The sequence below is a fragment of the Periplaneta americana genome, chromosome 16 (assembly GCF_040183065.1).
Source record: "Periplaneta americana isolate PAMFEO1 chromosome 16, P.americana_PAMFEO1_priV1, whole genome shotgun sequence".
In the NCBI taxonomy this organism is placed as follows: Eukaryota; Metazoa; Arthropoda; class Insecta; order Blattodea; family Blattidae; genus Periplaneta; species Periplaneta americana.
Window position 1 is genome coordinate 158,504,077 of NC_091132.1, and position 27,907 is coordinate 158,531,983.

The window sequence follows — 27,907 nt, forward strand, 5'->3', positions numbered from 1 at the left end:
GCCTATGAACTCAGTATTAGTTTGAACCTGGGAATTCATCATAACAATATTATAATCCTGAACTATATGTTTTAACCTTTAGAAATATAATTAATTCTTGAGGAGAAAAATTCGCTCCGCCGCCGGGGATCGAACCCGGGTCCTTGGTTTTACGTACCAAGCGCTCTGACCACTGAGCTACGCCGAATTCAAGCCACAGCACCAGATCGAATCTTCCTCCTTCAGTGTTTCCCTTTGTGGCCTGACTCCAAGTTAGGCTTTTATGTTGAGGTATATGTCTAGTGTCAACTGCCATTATAATAGGAGCGCACCTAGTTGAGTGATTTATTTGGCCGGAATTCCGCAGTTATGATGCACTGCTAACTATGAAAAATATTATGGACTTATTAATTTGTCCTACACAATAATCTCTGTAATGTTGACAATTAATATTTGAGGAGAAAATATTTTTAAAATATAGTTTTAAATAAGTACAACTACACAAAACGATCTAACAATGTAAATTATGCAAATAACATAAAAATATAAAGTGGAAACTATTGACATATTATAATAAAGTATGAGGATGTAAATACAGTTAGGTCAGGTATCTATGAAAAAATGGAGAAACATACCTTTAACATAATGCGTAACAAAACACATTATCTATTACGTATGAGTCAATTAGCGTAAACTCAGTGAACTTTAAATACTGCAAATACTAAGTGCTACAGAAACATGTTTGTAACTAATTTATTACAAAAGAAATAATATTAATAAACAAACCTTGAAAACCAACAAAGCGAGTGTATGCATCTAATTATAGTTACTTCTAATGTATAGCAGGCATTCCGAATCTTCAAAACTACAACATTTATGGGATCACAAAACGGCTGTTTCCAGTGAACTCTAAAGTCAACGGTGTAACTTTATTGATATATGTAGCAGCGAGACCAAACAATTTGGCTAGAATTCTGATACACCACTAACCACAAGTAAGACTATAAATATGTAGTTTATACAATATTTAATATCTACAAGAATTGTCACTTACTGTCATCATTAACCGTAAAAACTGTCAAAGAGTGCAACCATTTTATTTTAATTTCTTATCTTGTCTTTATCGCCAATACGCACTTAGTTTATAATACATAAACAATGAACGATTGGTACGACCGCGACCATAATTTCATCGAGAGACACTTGTAATATCATTCATTTACATTGAAAATCGACATTAACACAAACATGTTTTCGTATCGTAGGCCTCCGCTTGACAGTTAATTAAAGTGTTGCCGATCCATTGTTCTGGCTTTGTTTATAGATTGCTCTGCGTGACACCATATGTAGGATAATTTTCAGTTCAATATCTTTCACAACCTTATTGGCATTCAATCCTCTTGATGTAACCGTGCTCCGGAAAATACTTCCCATAGAGAGAAAGGTGAAGTCCATCGCTTCGGAAAATAGCAGCAGGGTTTAAACAATTCCCGCATGCATAACATACCTGCACCACACTTTTTATACTTGACCTATTCGAGAATTCCTTGCCATAAACATCGCATTTGAATCTTCACCTGTATACTGGTGTTCATAGACCTTAAAATTACTCGGATTGGAGAACGTTAATTCACACACTCAGCATTTAAATGGTTCCTAACCAGTATGCTGCCGTTTGTGTATTTTAAAGTTACTCGACTGCGCAAAGCACTTTCCACAAACATCGCATTTGAATGGTTTCTCACCGGTATGCAGCCGTTTGTGGACTTTTAGGTTACTAAGAAGCGAGAAGTATTTATCACAATCATCGCATTTGAATGATTTCTCACCGATATGATGCCGTCTGTGGGCTTTTAGGTTACAAAGAAGCGAGAAGCATTTATCACAATCATCGCATTTGAATGGTTTCTCACCTGTGTGAATGTGACCATGGCCCTTTAAGGAACTACTTTGTGAAAAACACTTTCCACAAACATCGCATTTAAATGGTTTATCACCAGTGTGAATACGACTGTGGCAATTTAAGGCACTCCGATCATAGAAACACTTTCCACAAACATCGCATTTGAATGGTTTCTCACCGGTATGCAGCCGTATGTGGACTTTCAGGTTACTGAGAAGCGAGAAGCATTTATCGCAATCATCGCATTTGAATGGTTTCTCACCTGTGTGAATGTGACCATGATACTTTAAAGAGCTACTTTGTGCAAAACTTTTTCCACAAACCTCGCATTTGAAAGGTTCATCACCAGTGTGAATACGACTGTGGCAATTTAAGGCATTCCGATGAAGGAAACATTTTCCACAAACATCGCATTTGAATGGTTTATCACCAGTGTGAATTAGACTGTGGAAATTTAAGGCACTCCGATGAAAGAAACACTTTCCACAAACATCACATTTCAATGGTCTCTCACCGGTATGTTGGCGTTTGTGTTGTTGTAAGTTACCCAAGTAAGAAAAGAGCTTTCCACAAATATCGCATTTGTATGGTTTCTCACCGGTATGCTGCCGTTTATGGACTTTTAGTTGACTAGGACACGAGAAGCACTTATCGCAATCAACGCATTTGAATGGTTTCTCACCTGTGTGCCCCCGTTTATGCCTGCTCAGATCAGTACCACGGTAAAAGCATTTCCCACAGACATTACAGTTGAATGGTTTCTCACCAGTATGAATACGATTGTGGCAGTTCAAAGCACTCCGATCCAAAAAGCACTTTCCACAAACAACGCACTGGTTTGATTTAATACCAGTATGCCGCAGTTTGTGGATGTTTAGAGAACCAAGAAGAGCGTAGCACTTATCACATTCATCGCATTTGAATGGTTTCTCACCAGTGTGCATACGTTCATGTCTTTTCAGATTAATGCTCTGCGAAAAGCACATTCCACAAACATGACAGTTGAATGGTTTCTCACCAGTATGAATGCGACCATGGTACTGTAAACTGCTCCGGTGCGAAAAACACTTTCCACAATCATCGCATTTGAATGGTTTCTCGCCACTATGAAACCGCAAATGACACTTTAAGCTACTACGTTGTGAAAAACACTTTCCACAAACATCACATTCCAATGGTTTCTCGTCAGCGTGTTGCAGTTTGTGCGATATTAGTGAACTTTCATGAGAGAAACACAATCCACACACATCGCATTTGAATGGATCCTCGCCCTTGTGCAGCAGGCATGTATGGTTTTTTAAGGTATCCGATGAAGAGAAACATTTTCCACAGACACCGCATGTGATTGGCTTAGCACCTGCACTACGGAGCAACATTTTTGCTGGCAAAGCAGAAAGTTTGCCAGTCTGATGGATAGTAGTGTGCTCTTCCTTTGGAAGTCCTTCGTAGTACGATAATACAGATTTGTCATGTGTGTCTGCAATCCTTGATACACTTCTGTCATTGGTATCTGCAAAACTATCATAAAAATACATCATTAGTCTATGAAAGTCACATGAATTCAGTACGGATACTGTAAAACGTTGTGACATCACACATTTTTTTTTCTTTTAGAGTTTTTGGGGGCTATGCATATTATTTTGTTTCTTGCTACAATGTAACCATTACCTTTTTACGCATAATCCAATAATTACTTTTTGTGCATAATTAAAAATGCAAATATTTATAAACCACAAATCCTGTCTGATGTCACCTTTTAAGTAAATTATTTTACAACTCTGTACCAACATCTCAGGTTATTTCGTATCTGAATGAGATGAAGGTGATAATGCCGGCGAAATGAGTCAGGGTCCAGCACCGATAGTTACCCAGCAATTGCTCATATTGGGTTGAGGGAAAACCCAAGGAAAAAACTTCAACAAAGTAGCTTGACCCAACTGGGATTCGAACCCGGGCCACCTGGTTTCGCTGCCAGATGTGGTAACCGTTACTCGAGAGATATGAACTGTCTGATGTCACTCCATTCATCGAGCTGCTTTCGGACACTCGTTTTTTCTTAAATTATATAACGTATTGCATCATACAGTTTGAAGTCGGAGAGTTTTGAAGGCTTTAAAACAAGAAAAGTAACTATAACGCAAAAGGAACATTGTTTCACAGCACAAAGTATACTAACTTTTAACAAAATAATATCTTCCTTACAAAAAATCACAAAGACAAACTTCTCTTTCTCTTCTTTTGGAAATCTTAGCATAGCGATTTGATGTTTTAATACTATATTAGAAGCATAAATATTCTCTTGGTGCTGTTACACTGGCGAAGATCACTTCCATATTTCTTGCCTCAACACTTGTTATGCTATGAAATGTTTTATGCAGGTATTATTCCCTTTTTTTGTTTTCTCAGTTTTTTACTTGGCTATTTAACGACGCTGTACCAACTACGAAGTTATTTAGCGTCTATGGGATTGATGAGAGCGAGATGATATTTGTCGAGATGAGGCAGAGAATTCGCCATAGATTATCTGACATTTGCCTTATGGTTGGAGAAAACCTCAGAGCAAACTCAACCTGGTAGTCAGACCAAACGGGATTCGAACGCGCGTACGAACGCAACTCCAGATCGGCAGGCTAGCACCTTAACCGACTGAAATACGTCGGTGGCTTATTCGTACTTGACTACCAGAAATTTCTCCTCTTCATGTCTCAGTTCTTCTACAATCTGTGTGTTTATGTCATTATCACCATCACTCATTGTGACTCTGTTGCTATTGCTCGTCCTGGTAAAAATGATGGCGACCCATCTTTATTCTTCAAGAAGTGTTGTGCCTGCACTGAGCTTCCTGGTGGAATGTCAGATTTCTTTTGTCTCTTCTGAGGCCTAGGTTTTCTGTATTTGTGAATGAATAGACGCCCAGAACAAGGTTGTAACATTCATTTCTCATAAGTAGACTTTTTCCTGAAAAATGGTTGTTAACGATGCGCTATGTGTAATGATTATACTCGTATTAAAATCAGCACACATGCCTGATTGTTATCCTTGTTCTAAATAAAAATATATGTATAGTACAAAATGTTTTTCGCATTTTTTTTTTTTTTTTTTTTTTTAAGAATTTCGTATTTGCTGGTTTCAACTTTGTTCTGGGCGACTATTCAATTCTTTAAAAGTTCCTCAATGCCTGAAGTCCAGTTTTCTTTAGAAGTGTCAGCGGTTTCTTCTGCACGTGACTGTTTGCTGAGAACAGGGCCAGGATTAAAGGGGATGATGAGCCCTGTTCCCCAAAATCCACCGAGTATGTTCTGCCATTTCTTTGCTTCGATATTTTCCAAAGTTTCCCTAAGTAAAGACGGAAAAGCATCCTTGGGAATTGGACGAGTACATTTTTGCCAGCCATTGAAAACGTCACATCATGGATTTTTCAATGGTTTGAAAAAGCTTACATCCAACGGTTCCAGAAGTATGTATTATTTATAGTTAAGAGCAAAACGTAGACTTTATGGTTTTCACAGAGTCCTATTACTCGCAGGGCAAAATGCCTGTTAAGGGAAGGAGCAGCAGCAGTAGGAGTAGTGAGTTGTGGAAATTTTATTTTCATATGCCTGATGTTCCTTCAACATCAAAATGTGGTCTACCGAGTCTTCTATATCAGTAGCAATCACATATAGTAGGGCAAGCTGTTGAACCTAGGGTCAAGTTGTACCTGGGGACACCTCGTTTATTTTCAAGGTTATGTGGTGGAATTTTTGTTTTCGCAGTTGACCACTTTAATTTCACCATTCAGCTGTTCTATCAGTGATTTACTTTTTGTTGAAGTGACCTGGAGAGTTTTTATATTTAAAAATCTGTTTTTGAACCTAAAAAGTAAGGAATTTTGAAAAAAATTAATTACTTCAATTGATTATTAAGATACATGATTAAAAACTGAAATCTATATTATTAAACACTGTTATGCCTGCTACGAATCCATGTGGTTATTGGCTTGTTTTTGGTACTTCAGTCTTGAAAACTTGCTGAGATATATTTGACTGATTCCTGATGTACCCAGGGATACTGTACCTGGGGACAACTGTCTTCAGATGGACTTCATTAGATTTTAAATATTTTTGGAAATAAGTTACTGTCGTCATGAGTGATCAAAAACAGTATTTAGTAATGACTTTATGGGGTTTCAGCTTTAGTGAAAATGCTATGTAGGAAATTAAAAAATCAAGAGACTAACTCCGACAAAGCTAAATAATTCTCTTCCCAGGAAAAGAATAACTCATAATTCTACAAAGGAATTACAAGCGCTTTAACAGATTTGACAGAGAAAACCAAAATAGAAGGAAGAAAAAGAAAGATGAGTGAGAAGAGAAATATGATGAATAATGTTCAGAAATGGAAGAAGTTGAAGCCACAAGTTCTGTTTCCAGAAGATAATTCAAAAGAGACTGCAGATGAGCCCAGGAATGTTAGTTCTAATGATAATGCTGAATAAGATGCCATTTAAACTGTAAATTACACTGCTCGAGTGAATTTAGAAGAAATAAGAGAAGAAAATTTTGTTCTCATTCGTGTGGCAGGAAAGAGAGACTAATTATAATTTTTTTTTGTCGCTAGAATTTGTATGAGATATTTGTGAAACAGAATTTGAAGTTCAGTATCTAAAGAAGTTTACTAAATATGACAATTTATTTATCTTCACATGATGAGCAACCAGAAATTGTTTATCTTTTCACAGGATATTGTGTTCAAACCTCTCCACCTTCTCAAAGAAAAGATTCAAACATCCACACCTGTGGTGTGATGGTCAGCGCGTCTGGCCGCGAAACCAGGTAGCCCAGGTTCGAATCCCGGTCGGGGCAAGTTACCTGGTTGAGGTTTTTCCGGGGTTTTCCCTCAACCCAATATGAGCAAATGCTGGGTAACTTCGGTGCTGGACCCCGGACTCATTTCACCAGCATTATCACCTTCATTTCATTCAGACGCTAAATAACCTAGATTTTGATACAGCGTCGTAAAATAACCCAATAAAAAAAAGATTCAAACCTAAGGAGCATTCAGAAATATCTTTTCAAAATGTCATTTACAGAATAAGCCCTTGAATAATACAAAATTCATTTAATTGGAAAGCCCAATATTGTTTCTTGTCAAGAAAAGTGAGAATTATTTTAAAACTTAGCAACATTATCACTATTATGCAAATCTAGTCTTTCAGGTAAAGCTCCATGTAAAGCAGATTTGAATAATTTCAAGGGAAAAATTGTTCCAGGGCCGGGTATTGATTCCGGGACCTCTGGTTGAACGTATTCATTACCACCATTGTTATTACATTAAATTCAAAGGCAAAATGTATCATTAATAAATAACTAGAAAACAGTAAATTGTCTGTATTTTGTAGAAATATAAACTCAATAAAATATTACTTATATTAATTTTATGTTGGACCATGTCTTATGGTATGTCATTGTATGTCCCAAGGTACATCAACGTGGTCGAAGGTACATCAACCTCATGTGCATATGGACAGAATGTAGCACTTTAGGAAAATTATAAAAGTTATTTAATTGAAACCATTTTTTTCTAAGATACTTTACACTTCAAAGGTACTGTTGTTAATAATAAAAAGCTGTAAAAGCTTATACAAAAATTAAGAAAATTGAAATTTAAAAAACTGTCCCTGGGTACAACAGCTTCCCCTACATCATTCCATCCATCTTTAACAACAACTTGACACATCATTATTCCCCATCTCCAAAATTTTCAATCTTGAGTGTCTTCTATCCCGCAATGCATTTATAACTTTCTCATTTTATGATATTTGCGCTCTTCTATATTCTCTGTGTCACTCTGGTGCTTTCAATTCGTACATGGTTCTGGGCCATCTTACACAGTCATTCTTACAACAAATAACAAATTAACGTAATTCTTTACAATCATAATGAAGCAATAAACGAATCATAATATGAAGACTCGTACACCACACTCACCTGTCAGTCAGAATCTCATTCTCCTCTGCCTTAAATTCCAGTTTCGGCTCATCCTTCGCTGTCCCCAAATCACATAACTCCGCCTAAAAAATAAACAGCTAACAGAATAGAGATACAGACAAGATTTACATTGATTTTTCTTGCCATCAGCCTGCATTTAAATTATAGTGAGCCCAAGTGGAAATTTTAGTAACACAAGACAGATCTCGGAGCGTATATTTAAGGAACTCTTTCGTTTGAAATACCCTAAGACTTGAAAAGCAATTTTAAAAATGATCTGTGAGCAAATATTATTACGTATTAACAAATTTAATGAAGTCCCACAATGTACACGGGGTTTATTATTTGAACAAAATGTTTCAGATGAATGAAATAATGTTTTCTATTAAGCATTATTCCCTGACTTATGTGAAATGTTTGATAGTTATTCCTTAACATCACTCACAGAAAGAAATGTATCACAAACGGAACATGAAGAAAACAGGTGCTTGTATAACAATCTATGTACATTACAAGCAGAATGAAACAGAAATATTCATAACTAGAGCCCGGATGTTTAGGAATTTATAACACTTAGAATAGGCAGGCAAAAAAGACAAGATAATTTGTATAAACAAAAGCCGCCCTAAATAAGGGTTCGATAGATCGGCCTACTAATCAATTCATAAAGAATAATAAGGAAACAAAACAATTTTGTGACACTTGGAAAGAAAAAGAAAAAACATTAAGCTAAGAAAACGTAGGAAATCATTTACAATAAAAATTTTGTTGGGTATAAATGATTACTAATTATAGCTAAGGATGATTTTAAGACGTGAGATCCTATGGCATCAATCGTTGCATCAGAAATTTTGTATTGTTTAAGTTGATTTAAAGTTTCACGTGGGATCGTGCCACGGGCACCGAACATGAGCCCAAAAACTGTCCTATATGTAATGTGGTATTGTGCTCCAAGATGTTGACAACAAGGCTCATATGACTTGTTTTTCAAGACACACCTCTTCTGGCTGTTGCTCATGCATCTCAAAACGGATTGTGGGATCAAGAATGACACTCTTATCCTTCTGCCGATCAATTATGATGATATCAGCCCGTCTAGTAGAGCCATCAGAAGAGACGCAACCAACCTCCTCATAAACCTCATAGGAAGCATTCTGACGGATTGAAGCTGTGATGAGAGAACGAACCGTATTATGTCTGTTGATTCAGAGCAATTCTCCAAGATGGCAAAACCCAAGACGTGAGGAAGCGTTTCTTGCTCGTCGCATCTTCTGCAACGGGTTGAGTCAAGAGTTCTACCAGGGAGAGTACGTACAGGTATTGTATTACAGTTCATCTCAATGGCTTGCGTCCACTGACTGCTCGAAAGTCCCTTTTTGGTTGAGATCCACGAATTACCTTTCTTCCAGTGAGAATAGAAAACAACTCCCAAACCTTTACTTTCCAATTTGCTCCATTGATGAAAAGAATCTTCACGCAATGCTTTTCTTCGTTTTTGAGAAGAAAAACGTTCAGAGCAATCGAAGGTAATTGGTAATTGTTTGATGCAATGTTCAATTTCGTTTGGAAGATTACGAGTGGCTGCTACATGAGGGTTGTCAACGTGTAAAAGTCTTTGACAAATATTTAAGTGCTGAAGGTAAGCTTCCCACTGGGCTTTAAATACTCCTAAACCTCGCAATCTTCTTGGTGCATACAACATAGGGAAAGCGCAATAATCTCTGAAAAAGGCATTATAAATTTTAAGAAGGCATAAAATATTTTAACAATAAATTTAATTATATCAACATAACTGACGTATTTACTTCGTAGGTGATATATGTTGACTTATAAAATACATTTTTTTCGTGATAATCTGTCTTTTCACAAATCTTATATAACAAAACTCTTTCATCAGTTGAAAACACATGGGCACTAAATTCACTTACGTAAGCATGAAGTTTACTTTCCACTGGTTTACTGAATTTAGGCATTCTAGCTAACCGATCTTATACCTTCTCTCACCCGACAACAACTGACTGTTCCTCACTCAAATTTTTTTCTCCTACAATAATAAACACGTGTAGCACAAAATTGTAACAGTAAGATTTGAAAATATGAAAGCAAACAATTGGAAATGCTATGTGACAACTTCTATTAGAACGAGTGTTGCCATTGTGAAGACATGACAATATTATATTTTGTAACTGCATTGTCGATCATTATTCATATTACACCAATAGTGTTAAAGCACGATTATTAGCAGATTAAGCACCGAAATAAATTACTTTTATTTACTATTGTTAGTAATGTTAGTCATTGTCTCAAACATTAAAATTTAATACACATTACATTACAATTAATTAGAAAATTGGAAATAAACAAGAAATATTGCTTTAAAATGACAAAAAAAAAGGCATTTATTAGTAAGAAACACCTTAAAAAGGCAAAACAGGCAAAATAAAAATTGGCCGTGTCACTTTGATTTACTCCAAATCACATTTATATCTATGCAAATAATGATTTACTTCCACCCAGTAAAAAAAGGCATTTTGCCAAACATCCGGGCTCTATTAACAGTTTCATTTTTATTTCCCTCATATGATGTCATGATTTGTTCAACATTGAGACTAAGTTCATACTTGGATGGTACTAGACTAGCAAAGTTATGTTTATAGGCTGCATCAGGAACTCTGGCTACTAGGACATCTAAAATAAAATAATACCTTTACGAGAAGAACACAATTTACAACTTTAGAACAAAACAACAGCATCACTTCCTTTTAGGCTGGAGACTTGTAGATAAAAAATAAAAATAAAAAGAAAACAATGAGCTAAAAGATGATTGATGAAAAGTGTTGATTTTTATACGTACAGCAACACTTCATTAATGAAGAATCATAGAAGAAGGCAGGGTACAGGAAGAAAATTGTAAAATCAATATCAAAATATGTCCCTTGGCACTATATTTTCGCATACTTATTCTAAGAGCATGTCCTTAGAAAGGTAGGTGTGTCTGTGTCGGTGTCGATGATTCTGTGTGTTTTTACAACTTTCTAAGGGAAATCTATAAAATAGTAGCAAAAAAAAAACCGGACCAACCCTTGCAGGTAATTTCAGAGCCTTGTTCACTCGAGCACGATAGACTGGTAACTAAGACTATCGTGGTTCGAATTCTCCCTGGGAAGGAAACTTTTTTTTGTTCCTTATTCAAATTTATTCCCAATACTTTTCGATTGCAGCAATATTTTTCTACTTAATTGTCTTATTATTCCCAGAACATGAATTTTACCAGCAATCGAAAAGTATTGGGGATAAATGTGAATAAGGAAAAAAAAAGTTTCCTTCCCTGCTAGGATTCGAACCACGAAAGTCTTAGTTACCAGACTATCGTGCTCTGGAGTGAACAAGGCTCTGAAATCAGCTACAAGGGTCGGTTCGGTTTTTTTTCCGCTATTGTACATATATACAGAGTGAAAAGTAATTAAACTGACAAACTCTGGGAGGCTGTATGGGACACCGAAACAAACAGTTTTCTCAAAATGTCTATTGTCATACTATTGTGCTGTGAAGCTATTTTCGCGAGGACACCAGATCTTAATATAAAACAAACCATTGCCATGCTTCAGTTTCTTATAAAACTTTTACACATCAAAATCACTGTAAAAGATGTTCAAAAAATTTACACACCAAAATCACCTCCATTGACCTGTACACAAAGGTTACATCTTCAGGACATGGATTGTCTAACACGATAAAGGACAGCTTGGTAGAAACTTTAATCAATTCAGAAACTCATAACAAATGTTCAAATGACTATAGTAAACAAGTCTCCTTGGCAACACATAGCCTCTAGGATACAATGCGTGCATCAGCAGATCTGTATCAATAACATCATTCGATTATCTAACAAAATGAATTATTATCGGTTACAAACTTAAAGTAAGTCGTTGGATTGTACCTCGAAATGTGTTGAACTTAAACTTTTATTGTTATGAGTTCCTGAATTGATTAACGTTGCAACACTTGCTACCACGCTGATATTATCTAACAGATGTTTCATTATGTTCTTTCATTAATAACTAAAAAGCTAAGGATTTTCGGACATATGTTGATATGAACTTTCTTTCTTGTTTTGGTGTGAGGAACGTGCTCCAAGGTTTGTCAAAGTATTTCTGAAACACCCTGTATACATATACGTATATATGTGTGTATGTGGGGCATGTGTGTGTGTGTGTGTGTGTGTGTGCTCTAATTACCTCATTTTTACACTTTGGCATAAAAAGATGTGTAGACACTGCAGGTTCCTCAACTTTAATCTCTGATGTGAGATCATAGCTGTGGTCCACGCATTCCGTCTTTATTCCAGCCACGTGGAGATCCAACAACTTCCCTTCCTGCAGAAGACACAGAGGCGTAATGTAACATAAAATAGCTTGTAAGAATACGATTCCTAGTGCTACATGCTGGTCCACATCCTAAGGCTTCGTATCTATTTGATGCACTTGTGAAATACAGTATTATAAAAATAATCGATAGTAAAATAACAAAACATTAACAACTATATACTATAGACAAAAGACAATGTTTACCTCTATAAATGAAAAATATATGGAAATTATGTGTTTGGCACATAATTGATATTTGATAGATAAAAACCCACTGTATTGTTTTTTCTATGAATCGAAATATCTCAAAATACATTCAGAAAACCCATTACAACTGAAATAAGAAAATAGTTGCGTTGCTTACACTGACAACCGAATAAATATTCTAGTTGATTATGATTTAACACGAGTAATTTATATTGCATAAAAGATACATTTCCTCCCTCAGGTTGGTTTTTTTCTACCTAAAAACTTTATACCAATGTCAGGAGATTGCCTTATTCAATAGTCTCACCCGTTTCTCATCACGCTATTACATATATTTTCACTTGCATTTCAACTAAAGAAAAGGATCACTAATAAATATCTTATATTTCTAACTAAGCACATAGACTAACATAAATGATGTTGATTAAGATATTTAAAGTAGAACAGATTTTGGAAACATCATACGTAACCTCAGCTTGAAGATAATTACAAGCTCATCTTACAATTCACTTCAATACACTAACAGCAGTATTTAAAAATATTCATATTTTTATAGAAGAGATCAATTTTCTTCGCAAGTTTTCAAATGCATTTCGGTTTACAACAACTGAAGTAAAATGAATTTAAATAACTGTCAAAATGATCACGTGTGTATTACTGCTTTGGAAGACTGAGCATCGCAATGCGTTGCATCTGGAACTTAAAAAATTCAAGCGGGCACTCTCTTCTGAACTGTAATTCAGGCGGGCACTTTTTTCTGAACTGTACCTCAATGCAAGTAAATATTTCAAACATTGTCAATGATAACATGGTCGTTTCTCTATCTGGCACAGGCGCAAACAAAAGAAAAACGCTAATCTGGAGAATTTGCTACGGTACCTTTGAACCGTGCCACTACAGTTACGACCAAATTTAACTAAATACACAATGTCACCAACATAAGGACATGACTTTGGTCTGTGGCGTCGTTAAAAGGAGATTTTTTTTTCTCTTTACCTCCTTCGTTCTAAACATTACTGAGAGATAGCACCACTGTTAGCGACAAGATGTATTTGCGTAAATACTGCGAGTAGATTACGTGTCTTAAATGAGGGGCTCGCGACAGGAACAGTTTTGCTGAGACGCATGCGCGAACCTCTCATGCAGTGGCAGTGTGATCCTTATTTGAATTTATTTCCGTGTGTACATTCCAGATCTAGTCAAGAAGATCCCTTCTTGCTCCGGTTAGACATTTTGCATATATGAAGGTTAGGTTTGATTAGTTTAGGTTTTTAATAACCAAGACGATCCTGTCGGTCATGGCCCTTATGATAGTTTTTGTTTCGTAATTTCATAAACAATAATACACTCAGGGACAAAAAAAACCGGACACTTCTATATTTGCTTGTATTTTGTTGCCAATTATTTCAAAATGAAACAAAACCCATTTAAACAAAATAATGTTTCATTTAGCACCTTATACGACAACATTTGAAAAAATAATCTCTGATGAGAAAATTTACAAAAAATTACAAAGGGCGTATAACTATGGCATCGTTTGGTCTAACTGTTTTTCATTTTATGGTGCCATAAACATTAAAAACTCTTTTTAGTAACAGGTATTACCTCCTCTGGCTTGAATAACTGCATCCATACGTCTTGGCATGCTCTCAATTTGGTTAGCAATGTCTTCTTGAGAAATAAGTTTCCATTCTTCGCCAAGTGCTCACCTCAACTCTTGTAACGATTCTGGTCTCGGTCATCTATTCTTAACACACCGTCCCAGCATGTCCTACACGTGTTCAATTGGGTTCATGTCTGGACTCCTTGCTGGCCATGGAAGAACATGGATTCCCACTTCTTGGAGATAATCTCCAACCGCATGGGCAATATGCGGCCGTGCATTATCATGCATTAAAACAAAATTATCGCCTACAAATTGGCCAAATGGCACAACATGATTAGCTGAACATCCATTTATATACCTATCAGCTGTTAGTCTTCCATTTTCAACAAAAACCAACTCTTTACGAGCATCTGTACACACTCCTGCCCAAACCATCACTCCACCACCTCCATACGGCACATTGTCGGAAATGCAACACTATGAAAATCGTTCTCCCCTCCTTCTCCAAACTCTTTCACGTCCATCAGGTGAGCACAGATTGAAACGGGACTCATCAGTGAACAGAACACAGCTCCACTGTCCATTTCTCCAATCCCTGTGATCATTTGCAGAATGCAGTCGTCCAACTCGATGCATCCTGAGAAGTCTGGGACCAGTTGCAGGTCTACTTGATATCAGTCCACTTGCTTTCAACCTCCTTCTAACTGTTTTGGCCGAAATTGGGCGTCCACGCATGTTAACAAATTGCTGGGCTACACTAGTAGCTGGCAGGTTGCGCTCCCTAAGAACTCTCAACACCATATACCTGTCTTCATTTGGATTTATAGCTCTTGGACGACCCGAACCTGGTCTTCTGGTATATTCTAGGGTCTCTCTATACCGTTTTATGGCATCATGGGTTGTGCTTGTAGCCATATTCATAACATTTGCAATGTAACGTACACTGCATCCATCATCGTAAAGGGCTACAGCTCGAGCCACATCTTCAGGTCGCATCTTGTTTTAAGACAAATGTTACAACCCCACTTAAACTCAGAAAATGTAAAAATAAAGAAATAACGAATGATAACGATAATGAAGCACAAACTGGTTGAGACAAAATTGTTATAGCTGAGACTCCGAAAGCAAAATTGGAATATTTGGTTGTAATGGATTGTTTATAAAACAAAAAACAATCAACAATGTATACACGTCTCCATAACAACAGATGGCTACCATAATATTGTATGAGAAGATAATGTTTTGCAAAATACCAGCAAATATTAAAGTGTCCGGTTTTTTTTGCCCCTGAGTGTATTATGATGAAAGCAGTCAAAAATTTCATGGCCACTAAATCTCTTCGTAAAAGACGAGACAATTTCTCTAGAGCACTAATAAAATGACAACACGGTTATAATTACGTATTTAACGCTTTGGCGAACATTAACAGGAAATTTGTTTTCTTTATTTTAATGATATTTCTTGAAACACACCTTTTTCTCCCTTTATTTCCGTGTGATAACATACTTTAAGATCTTACTACATCTGCATTTTCTTTTGGTGCATTCAAAACACCGCCGTTGTACTGCATAAACCTTGCATTTGACTAATGCAGTGAATTATTTAAGAATATAGTGGCCAATTTTACTACCACCATTTAGATTGTCTTTGGTTGACACGACTCAACCTGTTACATCTCAGTTATTATGACAGTTATTACTCATAAATGATCTCTCGAATAATAGTTTCTTCAATATTCAAATTTGCATCCTTATTTGAAATCCACTTTTTTTTTTCTTTCGGACCTTTCCCTTCAAACATCCGTTCGGAAAATGCCAAATGTTTATCAAATAGAGTTCAGACATCATACTATGCGTCACCAACACACTATCATTGTATTATGTATCAACTGCTCTTCAATAACAGAAGCAGAATGCTAATACATTTACCGTCAAGCAGTGTAAAATACTGTTTCACATGGAAATAGTTGGTACCATTAGTATTAACATGAATTTAATAGCATGTAAATCACAAACTTGGCCAGAGAACAGACAGGATAACGGATTTCGAACACTGAACATCACTTCAGCTGATCTTAATTAATTACTAGAAATTGTATGCAGAAACTATTGTAGAAAGATGTCCAGTTTAATAATAGGTGACTTTTACACATTCACAAGAGCTCATCCATATTTCTTACGATGATGCTACACTAGAGCTATAGGTATCTTCCTTACCACGTGTTTGAGAGCTTTGGTACTAACTACTCACTTATACTAAACTTCAACTTTTTGATCTTAGTTACCAGTATTACATTTATTACATTGTAAAACGCACTAACAAATCAAAAGGATTTATGACAAGTACTATTAACTGAATGTTATATTAAGGGGATAGGACGATATTATTAAAACATTTTTCCTATTTTTTGCAAAATTTTAATTTTTTGTATGTAAAGAGCTCACGGTTATAGGAATTCAACCCAATATAAATACATCTTGATTACCCAACTTTTAACACTGTATCACTTCGGAATATGTATGATAAGAACATTCTTGTGTAAAATTTTAACGTACCTTGTTAACATGTTTCGACCTATTTTCGGTCATTGACGTTAAAATTTAGCACAAGAAAGTTCTTATCATATATATTCTTAATATAAATATTTTGGGAAAATTATTTGCAGGCTCATATTAAAAAAAATATATACCCAAAGCAGGATTTTACTAAAACCGATATATCTAAGTCATTTTTAAAGATACATTCAAGCAGTCTTTTACATTTTACTTGTAAAAGCATGCCCTACAAACTCTCTGTAAAATAATTTTGATACTAGTCCCTGCATTTGTAAAATAAAAAATTAAATTTTAAGAACACTTTTTTTCTTTTTTGCAACAGAGAGACATAATTTTAAAATGAAATTAAATTCTGTTACAGAAAAACGATTCCTAATTGTCTAGAGAATGTGTGTTCTAAATGCCATGCGCGTATCTTTAATATTTCGGAAATTATATCCATTTTTGTCTGGCAATGTAGCAAGAAAAGAAGTTACCAGAAACAACAATCAAAGGGACGTGTGATTGAAAAACCCGGAGCGCAGGAGCTTTAAAAATAGTGTCTCAACATCCGATAAGGGCACAAATACTCACAAAATGTTGTGCAAAGTATTCCACACATTTCACAGAGTCTTTTTAAGAAATTTTTTTTTTCTTTTTAGAATTTACTCATGTTTTACCAAAAAATACCATTCTCTCCCCTTCATGCTAAATTTAAAACCAGTGTCCATTATCAGCTCTTACAACATTAGGAAAGAGTAAAAAGCACAAATGTAACACGGAAAATGAAGCCAACAAGACAAACAACAAGATTTGAGTCTATACAGAATGAGTTATAATTATTTACTATTAAACAGGGGCGGCTTTCGAAGAGGGGCTGCGGAGCTGCAGCACCCCCAGACATTTGTGGCTATTGTCTTGTTTAATGTTGTGAAATACATTTATTATACAGTTTCTATTTAGCGGCTCGAATTTTTAAAAAAATTTTGCTCTCATCATTAATCGCAATCTTTAGTGAAGTCACTTCCTCCCCTGGTGCTGCCTGAGCGAAACCAGAGACAAGGACTACAGGATGAAGCCACTTCCTCCCCTGGAGCTGCCAGTCTCATCTCGGAAGGATTGCACGTTACTTTTACTCCTCCCCCTGCTATCCCCTTGCCGTGAATCCAGAGTTCAGGCGCTGCAAGATTTGCAGCAGTTTGTCAGTAGCGCGCAGTTTTAAATACATTTCCTTTAATGTTGTGAGTATAACAAGTGCAACAATGTTTAATTCTGTACAATATTTACAGTCTATTCAGTTCAGTACCTTAACAATTCAGGAGAAATGTGAAATTAAGTGCCCATCAGTTCAATCTCATAATGGAAAGAGCCGCTAAACAAAATACAAAGGCTCGCATATTTTTTGATAATTTATCCAGTATCCCTGCTTTCTTCTCTGTATTAGATTAATGTGTTTCAAAGACAATTCCATCAGCTGGGGGCAACAAGATGGATTTTAAATAAGAACAGTAAATGTTGTTCATGAGAAGAAGGAGCCATTGCTAGAATGCTTTCAAACCATAATGGAATCTGAAACATCTAACATCACAATAAATGAAGCAAGCGTCCTGGTGCATACTCTTGAAGATCCTGAATTCAATTTCTGGCTCAGTTATTTTTTTCATTTATTGATGTATCATTTATATATATTATACAACCAACTACAACATCACCAGTTAGATATTTCTAAGGTTCAAATCTGCATATAAAAATTAAATTATGGTTTATTTAACCACACTCGCAACAGCAGGGGTTATATCAGCGTCGCAGGTGTGCCAGAATTTTGTCCGCAGGATTCTTTTAAATGCCAGTAAATCTACTGACATGAGCCTGTCTCATTTAAACACAACTTACAAGATAAGGCGCATGGAACTAACCTTTAAATAAAGTAAGTTGCTTGGTTTATTTTTGTATGCAGCCCCCCTTAATTCAATACCCACAAGCCGCCACTGCTATTAAATATTGCAGAGTATTCTATACACACAAAAAAAACATAGTTTGTCATATAAACATACAGCGAATACTGCATTGTTATCAAAATATGGCAACACTCCGTTATTTCAAAGCCAGTATACCAATTACTCGTGGCTAAAATCGGAACTAACAGTTGGTGTTGTTTTGTAGTTAAAAGAAAATCTATTCATAGTTGGTCATGTCTTGTAGTTATGGTGATGTTTTGTCGATTCATGATGTTGAGTATTGTAACTGAGATTTGTGTTATTTTTACTTTACTGAATTCCATAACGTAACAGTTGGCACAAATACAGAATGGGGAATCCATACACAAACAGTGACATGACCAATATCTTGATTTACGGTGATGTAAGGAACAATTCTGATGCTGCTGCTCGCATCTACACTGAACGTTTTCTTGCCTGAAGACACCCAACTCCAAAAAACATTTGTAGCAGTGGTACATCGCCTTAGGGAAACTGACCGCTTTACACCTGTGATAAACAATTCCAGTAGACTGTGAAGTCCCAGGACTGCTGCTGTTGAAGAAAACATTCTGCATTCCGTAGACTGTTCACCAGGTACAAGTACGCGGCAATTAGCTGCACGTCATTACATGTCTCAGAAGTCAGTGTGGAGAATTGTATATTCGCAACATCATTTCTCCATCAATATCTGGATGGGTGTAATTGAGGATATCCATCTGGGCCCATGTGAACTTCCTGCACAATAAACAGTTGATGCATATTTACGCTTTCCGCAGACTGAACTAACCCAACAATTGGACGTCATACCACTGGCAACATGATTTAACATGTGGCTACTTCAAGATGAAGCACCTATGCATTACGATTGTTCTGTAAGACTGCATTTGGATGAACTATACCTAGGCAGATGGATTGGACGCAATGGGCCTACTGCATGGCCGGCATGATCACCTGACCTCACTTCTTGCGACTTTTGGTTTCGTGACCACATGAATGGATTAGTATACTCCCAATGATACGCTATGAGACAGTATGTATTGAATGTAATCATGGCTGCAGGAAATGCAATCCGGGACACACCTGATTTCTTCCAGCTAACAAGACATTCATGGCGAAGGAGGGAGGAATTGTGTTGTGAAATTAATGGCGAACATTTCGAGCATCTTCTATGAACCTGCGATTTCAATAAACATTCCTCTAAGAAAGTACCTGTGGTTTGTATTTCTGTTCCCATAACGAAGCTGTCACGACCAAAAATGTATATGACAAAATATGTTTATTTTGGTGTATACAATACACTGCAATATTTTATAGTACATAATTACAACTCACACTGCATACTGAGAGAGTACTTACTATAACAAACTGGCAGATATACCCACATATCATTCATTATGTCATATTCTACAACATTATATACGTTACATATACAAATTAGAACCAGAGACTTTCAATTTACCTCTGACAAGGGCTTCTTTTCGTCTGTATCAGTGTTATCCATCGATTCTATAGCCAATGGGTCGACCATAGTTTCTTTCTTGATCCCTTCCATCACGACTGTAACAGACAATTAAGTGACTGAAACATATCTGGAGAAAGAGACTTAATCACAGTGTTACAAATGTATGTGCAACATATTCCGAGGGGGATCCAGGAAATAACGACCGTTTTGTTGTAATAATTAAAAAAATATATTTATTTGAAAAAACAAAGTCTGTTACATAACTGAAGCTTCCTTTACTTCTCTACATAATCACCACCTACATTTAAACATTTGTCGTATCTGTTCACTAGCTTTAGAATTCCCGTGTTATACTCCTCTGCCGCCAGTTCATTAAGCCAGGTGTTCACTGTCTTCTTCAACTCTTCATCACTTCCAAAACGCGTACCACCCAGAAAGTCTTTCCGCTTAGTGAAAAGGTGAAAATCGCTAGGAGCAAGGTCTGGACTATAGGGCGGATGATCAAAGATTTCCCAACCGAATTGATCCAGCAATTCTCGAGTTGAAGCAGCAGTGTGCGGGCGAGTGTTGTCGTGAAGAAGCACAACTCCTCTCGAAAGCATTCCTCGCCTCTTGTTTTGGATGGCTCGCCGTAGTTTTCGTAAAGTCTCACAATAACGATTTGCATTGATCGTAGTGCCTTTTGGCATGAAATCCAGCAGAAGAACACCTTTGCGATCCCAAAAGACAGTAGCCATGACTTTTTGTGTTGAGAGAGTCTGTTTGAATTTTCTCGGTTTCTTGGGTGATGAGGGATGATGCCACTGACGTGATTGGTAGTTGGTCTCTGGGGTGTTGTGAGGCACCCAGGTCTCATCACCAGTCACAATTTGATTAAGAAAGACGTCTCCATCTGTGTGATCGCATCAAGAATTTCAGTGCTGAGGCCATTCTCTGAGTTTTGTATTGGTCACTCAGTTGCCGTGGAACCCATCGTGCACAGATTTTGTGGTAGCCAAGGTGTTGCGACACAATTTCACCAAGCAAAGAACGAGAAATGTCAGGAAAGGCAATATGCAATTCGTCGAGTGATGTGCGCCTGTCTTGCAAGATTCTGTCGTTCACTTTAGTCTTCAGGTCTTCTGTGATGAGTGATGGGCGTCCGGGTTGAGTTTCATCGTGGACATTTGTTCGCCCATTTTTGAACATTTCGCACCATTTTCTCACATTTCTTTCATTCATTACAGTATCACCATACACTTCTTTCAATTGCCGGTAAATTTCTGCAGGTTTCAAATGTCGGGCATTCAAAAATCGAATCACACTCCTCACCTCACAGTCGGCGGGATTATCAATCACTTCGTTCATTTTGAAGTAACACAAAATGCACAATGGCGACTTGTTGCTACCAGTACTCACAACATTATGAGAACACATGTTAAGGAAGCCAGTTGACCTTCAAACAAGGAAGGGGAGTCAGCTGCGTGGCGGGTATGGGCGAACGGTCGTTATTTCCTGGATCCCCCTCGTATTTATCTCGAACGTCCAAATTCGTTCTGAACTCATACAAAAACATATAATACACCTTTAGTATTACTGATTATGTCAGTATGAATTCGACTATGGACATTTCTCATGTACAGAATAATACTGTATCCTAGTCCTGCATAAATCCTTTAGGCAAGATGTACTTGTGTGGTGTGTGTTTTTTATAAGCACGCATGTGACAGTATAATTATCACTACTCAAGGTTACTAATACTATTAGTAATAAGTCATTTCTTTTATTTAATCGACAATTACCATAGAATTGAAAGTATTGGCACAACAATGTTTTCATTATGAGCTATGAGTAGCCTTAAAACAGTGATGTCAAAGCAAGATCATTTTTCTGACCTTGATATCGTGCACGGGCATCAAATGCTAGGTATGGAAGGAGGAATAAGCAGCCTGTTAGTTTAAGAAAACAGTGGTGCACAAACTTCAAATGGAAGTCGATCTGGTTGGCAAGTAGGTATAGCACTGGCCTTCTATGCCCAAGGTTGCGGGTTCGATCCCGGGCCAGGACGATGGCATTTAAGTGTGCTTAAATGCGACAGTATGGCATGCAAAAGAACTCCTGCGGGACAAAATTCCAGCACATCCGGCGACGCTGATATAACCTCTGCAGTTGCGAGCGTCCTTAAATAAAACATAACATTAACATTCAAATGGAATATGAAATTTTAGGTAACTTTTTGTGCCTTCTTTCTGTTTGATATTATCTATATTGTCTGTAAAATAAAAGTACTAACACCAATTTTTTTAATATTGCAGTTGTGTTTTAAACGTTCATAACATAATAAAGAGTTAAGAAGGAATATTCAAATAAATTCTATAGCAGTGCAACTATACTCTACTAAGTGGATGAAACACATCATTCATAAAGAAAGTGATATCCCAAAAGAAAGAGACTGAGTATGACGTGATAAGTTGGAATCGATATTGATGGTATCTATAGCTTTATAAAAGTTTATTATGATGTACTTCCATCATTATAAAAGTAATCAATGAACTAATCAAAACAATATTATACTGTAGTACAAAGCATACTTACCTAGGTACTGTAGGCCTATATGTTTTAAGTGTAACTAATATTCCATAACGAAACTGTTATCACATTGTGCTTTTAAGGTGATATTGGTGAGCAACTTCCTACAATCAGAATATTAAATTATTTTCTCGAAACTTACTGAAGCTATAGAGCTAACGTTTTTACATCACATGGGGATATATCTTTTATTTATGATGTAACAGTATTTGCTTTGTTAATTCATTTTCTTACAAACATTTTCCACGCGAATATTTTCAAAATTTGTAATACACTATCTTGAATAATACGTATTTATGGTATATTAGATTTACGAAAACAATATTGCAGTACCTGTAAGACTACTAAACAAATAGACCTATATCTAAAAATAACACTTTTCTATAAAAAAAAAGTTGAGAAAATACTCCTTTTGAATAGAAAAAAAAAACTTGTGAAAAATAAGCATTAAAATTAAAACTCAACATTCTTATAATGCACTTATACTTCTCAGACAAATCTAAAAATTAACACGGATACAGTTTTAATAAGTTCTCTTCCCTTCATTCATTGAATCAGTGTTGGCCACCCCAGTATATAGCTCGACAAAGCAACATATACTACCTCTTTCGTCTGTCTCTTTCTTTGCCACTGTAAAGCGTTCAGGTTCTCCTGAGCACTAAAGCGCGCGCTTGCGCCTATGGATATAAATTGACATGACTGCCTCAAAACATTGTCCTCTGCATTTCAAACAAAAGACATTGCTATAGTTGTTGTTTAATCAACTATCCGAAGACAGGACTGAATCTCACAAATGATACGAAAAAGGCACAAATTATGAGGCAACTAAGCCAGGAGATAATGACATAGAGTAGCCAGTTCTTTTCCTCCTAAACAACTGATATATTGCAGAAAGTGAACATTTAGACTATGGTAGCCATTACATTTTACTTGCCTTTGTCATGACAATTTTTCCCTAATTATTATCAATTCACAAATCAATTTTGTAATATATATATCATTTTCTACATAATTGATTATCTAAAATATTTCAATCTATTGCAACCATTTATCAGTCACGTACAGTTGATGCACGTACAGTCAAAGTACCTGGGGATATGTGTTTAACAGAGTCCTGTGAGATAAAAAAACATGCTTTTATATAATTTGGCCCCAATTAAGCTTATGGATATGTTAAGATATCCTGGTAAGCAACAATAACTGACTCAAAAGTACAGTTGCTGCTGTAAGGACGTTATAGATGGCAAAAATCGAATTCAATAAGATATAAACTGTGAACATCTTGCTTTTTACACCTGTAGGAAAATTTTAATAGCTATTGAGAAACAGAAACTAAATAATAATGAACAGAAATATTTGTTACATTTGTGGTGAGACCTGATTTCAAAGATTTCAGGGTAAACGAAGCAAGTGCAACAGTATGACAACTTCTATTCATTTATGATGAAAATTCTGCAATGTTGATATATAATGAGGCAGTAATTTCTTTGAGCATCATGCGTCTGAACTAATTAAGAAGGTTCTGATATCCACGGAGAGAACACGCTAAGTTAATTTTTAAGTTTTGTTGAATTATATATATATATATATATATATATATATATATATATATATATATATATATATATATACATATATCGAGTGTGAATGTAGAGTATCCAACGAATATTTCACTTTTACCACTGCCAATGTTGCGCTATAATCGTAAATGCAAGGTAGGCTATAACAAAAACCTATGTCTCTATAGTGGGCGGGACATAAGTAACATTGACCCAGTTGGACTTCATCCAATCCCTAATAATGTCCGAAACCCAGCGATACCATTTCATAGCCCTATTTCATTTTACTGGATTATGAATAGACTATCAAATGTAAATAAATTTTACAACTCCCCGCTTGGGCAGATTACCTGGTTGGGTTTTTTCCGACATTTTTTCCCAAACGTTAAGGCGAATATCAGGTAATCTATGACAAATGCTCGGCCTCATCTCGCTAAAACCAATCCCATCGACGCTAAATAGCATGTAGTTGATACAGCATCGTTAAATAACCAAATATGCTAAAATAATAAAAAATGCCAGCCATTACGTTCCACTTCTTACACCAACTAGATGGCTCCGGACAACAACCATCAAGGTGGCCAACATTTGAAAACGAAATTATACCAAATTGAGGAATATTACTGCAGCTGTATTAGTATTATGTGTCAGGTTAGGTTAGGTGTGTATTATATGAGAAGTTAAGTTACGTTAGATTAGGTGTGTAGTATTATGTGAGAGGTTAGGTTTAAGAGTGTAGTATTATATAAGAAGTTAGGTTAGATTGGATTAGGTGTGTAGTACTATGTGAGAGGTGTTGGCAACACTGAAAGCACCGTCACATTCAGGAGAATGTGGCTGTTTTTTGTTTCATTCACGCACTATTAATTTGGTATTTAAGTAAAGTACGTGTTTGGAGAGGGTTGGATCGGCTCTCCCAGTGATGACAACCAATTCGCACTACTTCATAAATCCTAGGCAGTTCCACTCTAGTGCCAGCGACAATCGCCATACAAAGTAACATGAATTATAAAAATGTGATGCAATTAAGGAAATACTGTCATGGCGGACTACGTAAATCAAATTAAGCATGTGTGCATGGCAGCCAACACTACACTCGTTAGAGATGAGAGAAAAGCTGCGATCATGTATTTGAAAAGATAATAAATTGTAACTGTATGAAATCGTAGACGTAGTTTACAGACAGAACACCAGAGTCGCATTGACACTATGCTTCCAGCACAGGAAATCCGTACGGCAAAGAAACTGTTGACCAAACAAATCATTATCCGGGATCGATCCTCGTATAAATACAATTCCATCAAACATGTATGAGTACGACAGATATGCAAATAGTCGCAAAACGAGAATACAGTACAAAATCCCCATTGACAGGACTGAGAGCACCTAGAGTGGACTGAGAGGACAGAGAGTGGACTGAGAGGTCAGAGAGGGGACTCAGAGGACAGAGAATGGACTGAGAGCACAGAGAGTAGACTGAGAGGACATAGAGTGGACTAACAATTCAGAGAGTGGAATATGAGAACAGAGAGTGGACTGGTTGGACTGTGAGTGGACTGAGAGAAAGCAGATTGGACTGAGGGGACAGAGAGTGGACTGAGAGGTCAAAGAGGAGACTCACAGGACAGAGAATGGACACAGAGGACAGAGAGTGGACTGAGAGGAAACAGATTGGACTGAGATGAGAGAGTGGACGGAGAGGACAGAGAGTAGACTGAGAGGACATAGAGTGGACGGAGAGGACAGAGAGTAGACTGAGAGGACATAGAGTGGACGGAGAGGACAGAGAGTAGACTGAGAGGACATAGAGTGGACTGAGAGGACAGAGAGTAGACTGAGAGATCAGAGAGTGAACTGGTTGGACTGTGAGTGGACTGAGAGGAAGCAGATTGGACTGAGAGGAGAGAGAGAGTGGACGGAGAGGAGACTGAGAGTTCAGAGAGTGAAATGGTTGGACTGTAAGTGGACTGAGAGGAAGCAGATTGGACTGAAAGGACACAGAGTGGACTGAGAGCACATAGAGTGGACTGAGAGGTCAGTGAGGGGACTCAGAAGACAGAGAATGGACTGAGAGGCCAGAGAGTAGACTGAGAGGACATAGAGTGGACTGAGAGGAGAGAGAGTGGACTGAGAGGACAGAGAGTGGACTGAGAGCACATAGAGTGGACTGAGAGTAGAGAGAGTGGACTGAGAGGTCAGAGAGTGGACTAAGAAGACAGAGAGTGGACTGAGAGGACAGAGAGTGGACTAAGAAGACAGAGAGGACGGGGAGTGGACTGCGAGGCCAAACAGTGGACTGAGAGGCCAGACAGTGCACTGCGAGGACATAGATTGGACTGAGAGTTCAGAGAGTAGACTGGTAGGACAGAGAGTGGAATGAGAGGAAACAGATTGGACTGAGAGGAGAGAGAGTGGACAGAGAGGACAGAAAGTGGACTGAGAGTTCAGAGAGGGGACTGGTTGGACTGTGAGTGGACTGAGAGGAAGCAGATTGGACTGAGAGGAGAGAGAGTGGACCGAGAGAACAGAAAGTGGACTGAGAGCACATAGAGTGGACTAAGAGGACAGAGAGGGGACTAAGAGGACAGAGAATGGACTGAGAGGGCAGAGAGTAGACTGACAGGACACAGAGTGGACTGGAGGACTGACAGTGGACTGCGAGGACATAGAGTGGACTGTGAGATCAGGGAGTGGACTAGTAGCACAGAGTGGAATGAGAGGAAACAGATTGGACTGAGAACAGAGAGAGTGGACTGAGGGGACTGAGAGGTCAGAGAGGGGACTGCGGACAGAGAATGGACTGAGAGGCCAGAGAGTAGACTGAGACGACATAGAGTGTACTGAGAGGAGAGAGAGTGGACTGAGAGGACAAAGAGTGGACTCAGAAGACATAGAGTGGACTGAGAGGACATAGAGTGGAGTGAGAGCACATAGAGTGGACTGAGAGTGGAGTGGACTGGTAGAATAGAGAGCGTAGTGACAGGACAGAGATTGGACTGAGAGCACATAGATTGGACTGAGAGCACATAGAGTGGACTGAAAGTAGAAAGAGTGGACTGAGATGGCAAAGAGAGGGCTGAGAGTGGACTGGTAGGAAAGAGAGTGTGGTGACAGGACAGAGATTTAACTGAGAGCACATAGAGTGGGCTGTGTGTACAAAGAGTGAACTGAGATGACATACAGTGGACTGAGAGTGGTCTGGTAGGAAAGAGAGTGTAGTGACAGGACAGAGATTGAACTGAGAGCACATATATTGGACTGAGAGCACATAGAGTGGACTGAGAGTACAATTAGTTGAACTGAGATGACATAGAGTAGACTGAGAGGGCACTGGTAGGAAAGAGAGTGTAGTGACAGAACATAGTTGGTCTGAGAGCACATAGAATGGACTGAGAAGACAGAGAGTAAACTGAGAGGACATAGAGTGGACAGAAAGTGGTCTGGGAAGACAGCGTATGTAGTGACAGGACAGAGATTTGACTGAGAGCACATAGTATGGACTGAGAAGACAGAGAGTGGACAAAAAGTGGTCTGGGAAGACAGCGTATGGAGTGACAGGACAGAGATTTGACTGAGAGCACATAGAATGGACTGGGAGGACAGAGAATGGACTGGTAAGACAGAAGTGTAGTGACAGGAGAGAGATTGGAGTGAGAGCACACAGAGTGGACTGAGAGGACAGACAGTGGACTCAGAGGGCAGAGAGTGGACTGATAGGACATAGAGTGTAGTGACAGGACACAGATTGGACTAAGATCACATAGAGTGGACTGA

The 27,907-nt window shown here is 37.5% G+C and overlaps 1 protein-coding gene across 2 annotated transcripts in view; it reads right to left on the minus strand.

The window, feature by feature from the left end:
- Positions 1-894: 894 nt before the first annotated feature.
- LOC138691555 (zinc finger protein 665-like) overlaps positions 895-27,907 on the minus strand; it is a 45,389-nt gene continuing 18,376 nt past the window's right edge. For both annotated transcript variants that reach the window (XM_069813613.1, XM_069813612.1), the window contains exons 2-5: positions 20,004-20,101; positions 12,090-12,227; positions 7,852-7,934; positions 895-3,400 (exon numbers count right to left, since the gene is read on the minus strand). In XM_069813613.1, coding sequence (XP_069669714.1) covers positions 1,636-3,400; positions 7,852-7,934; positions 12,090-12,227; positions 20,004-20,096 — 2,079 coding nt within the window. In that variant the 5' untranslated portion in view covers positions 20,097-20,101 and the 3' untranslated portion in view covers positions 895-1,635. The remainder of the gene's footprint in view (positions 3,401-7,851; positions 7,935-12,089; positions 12,228-20,003; positions 20,102-27,907) is intronic.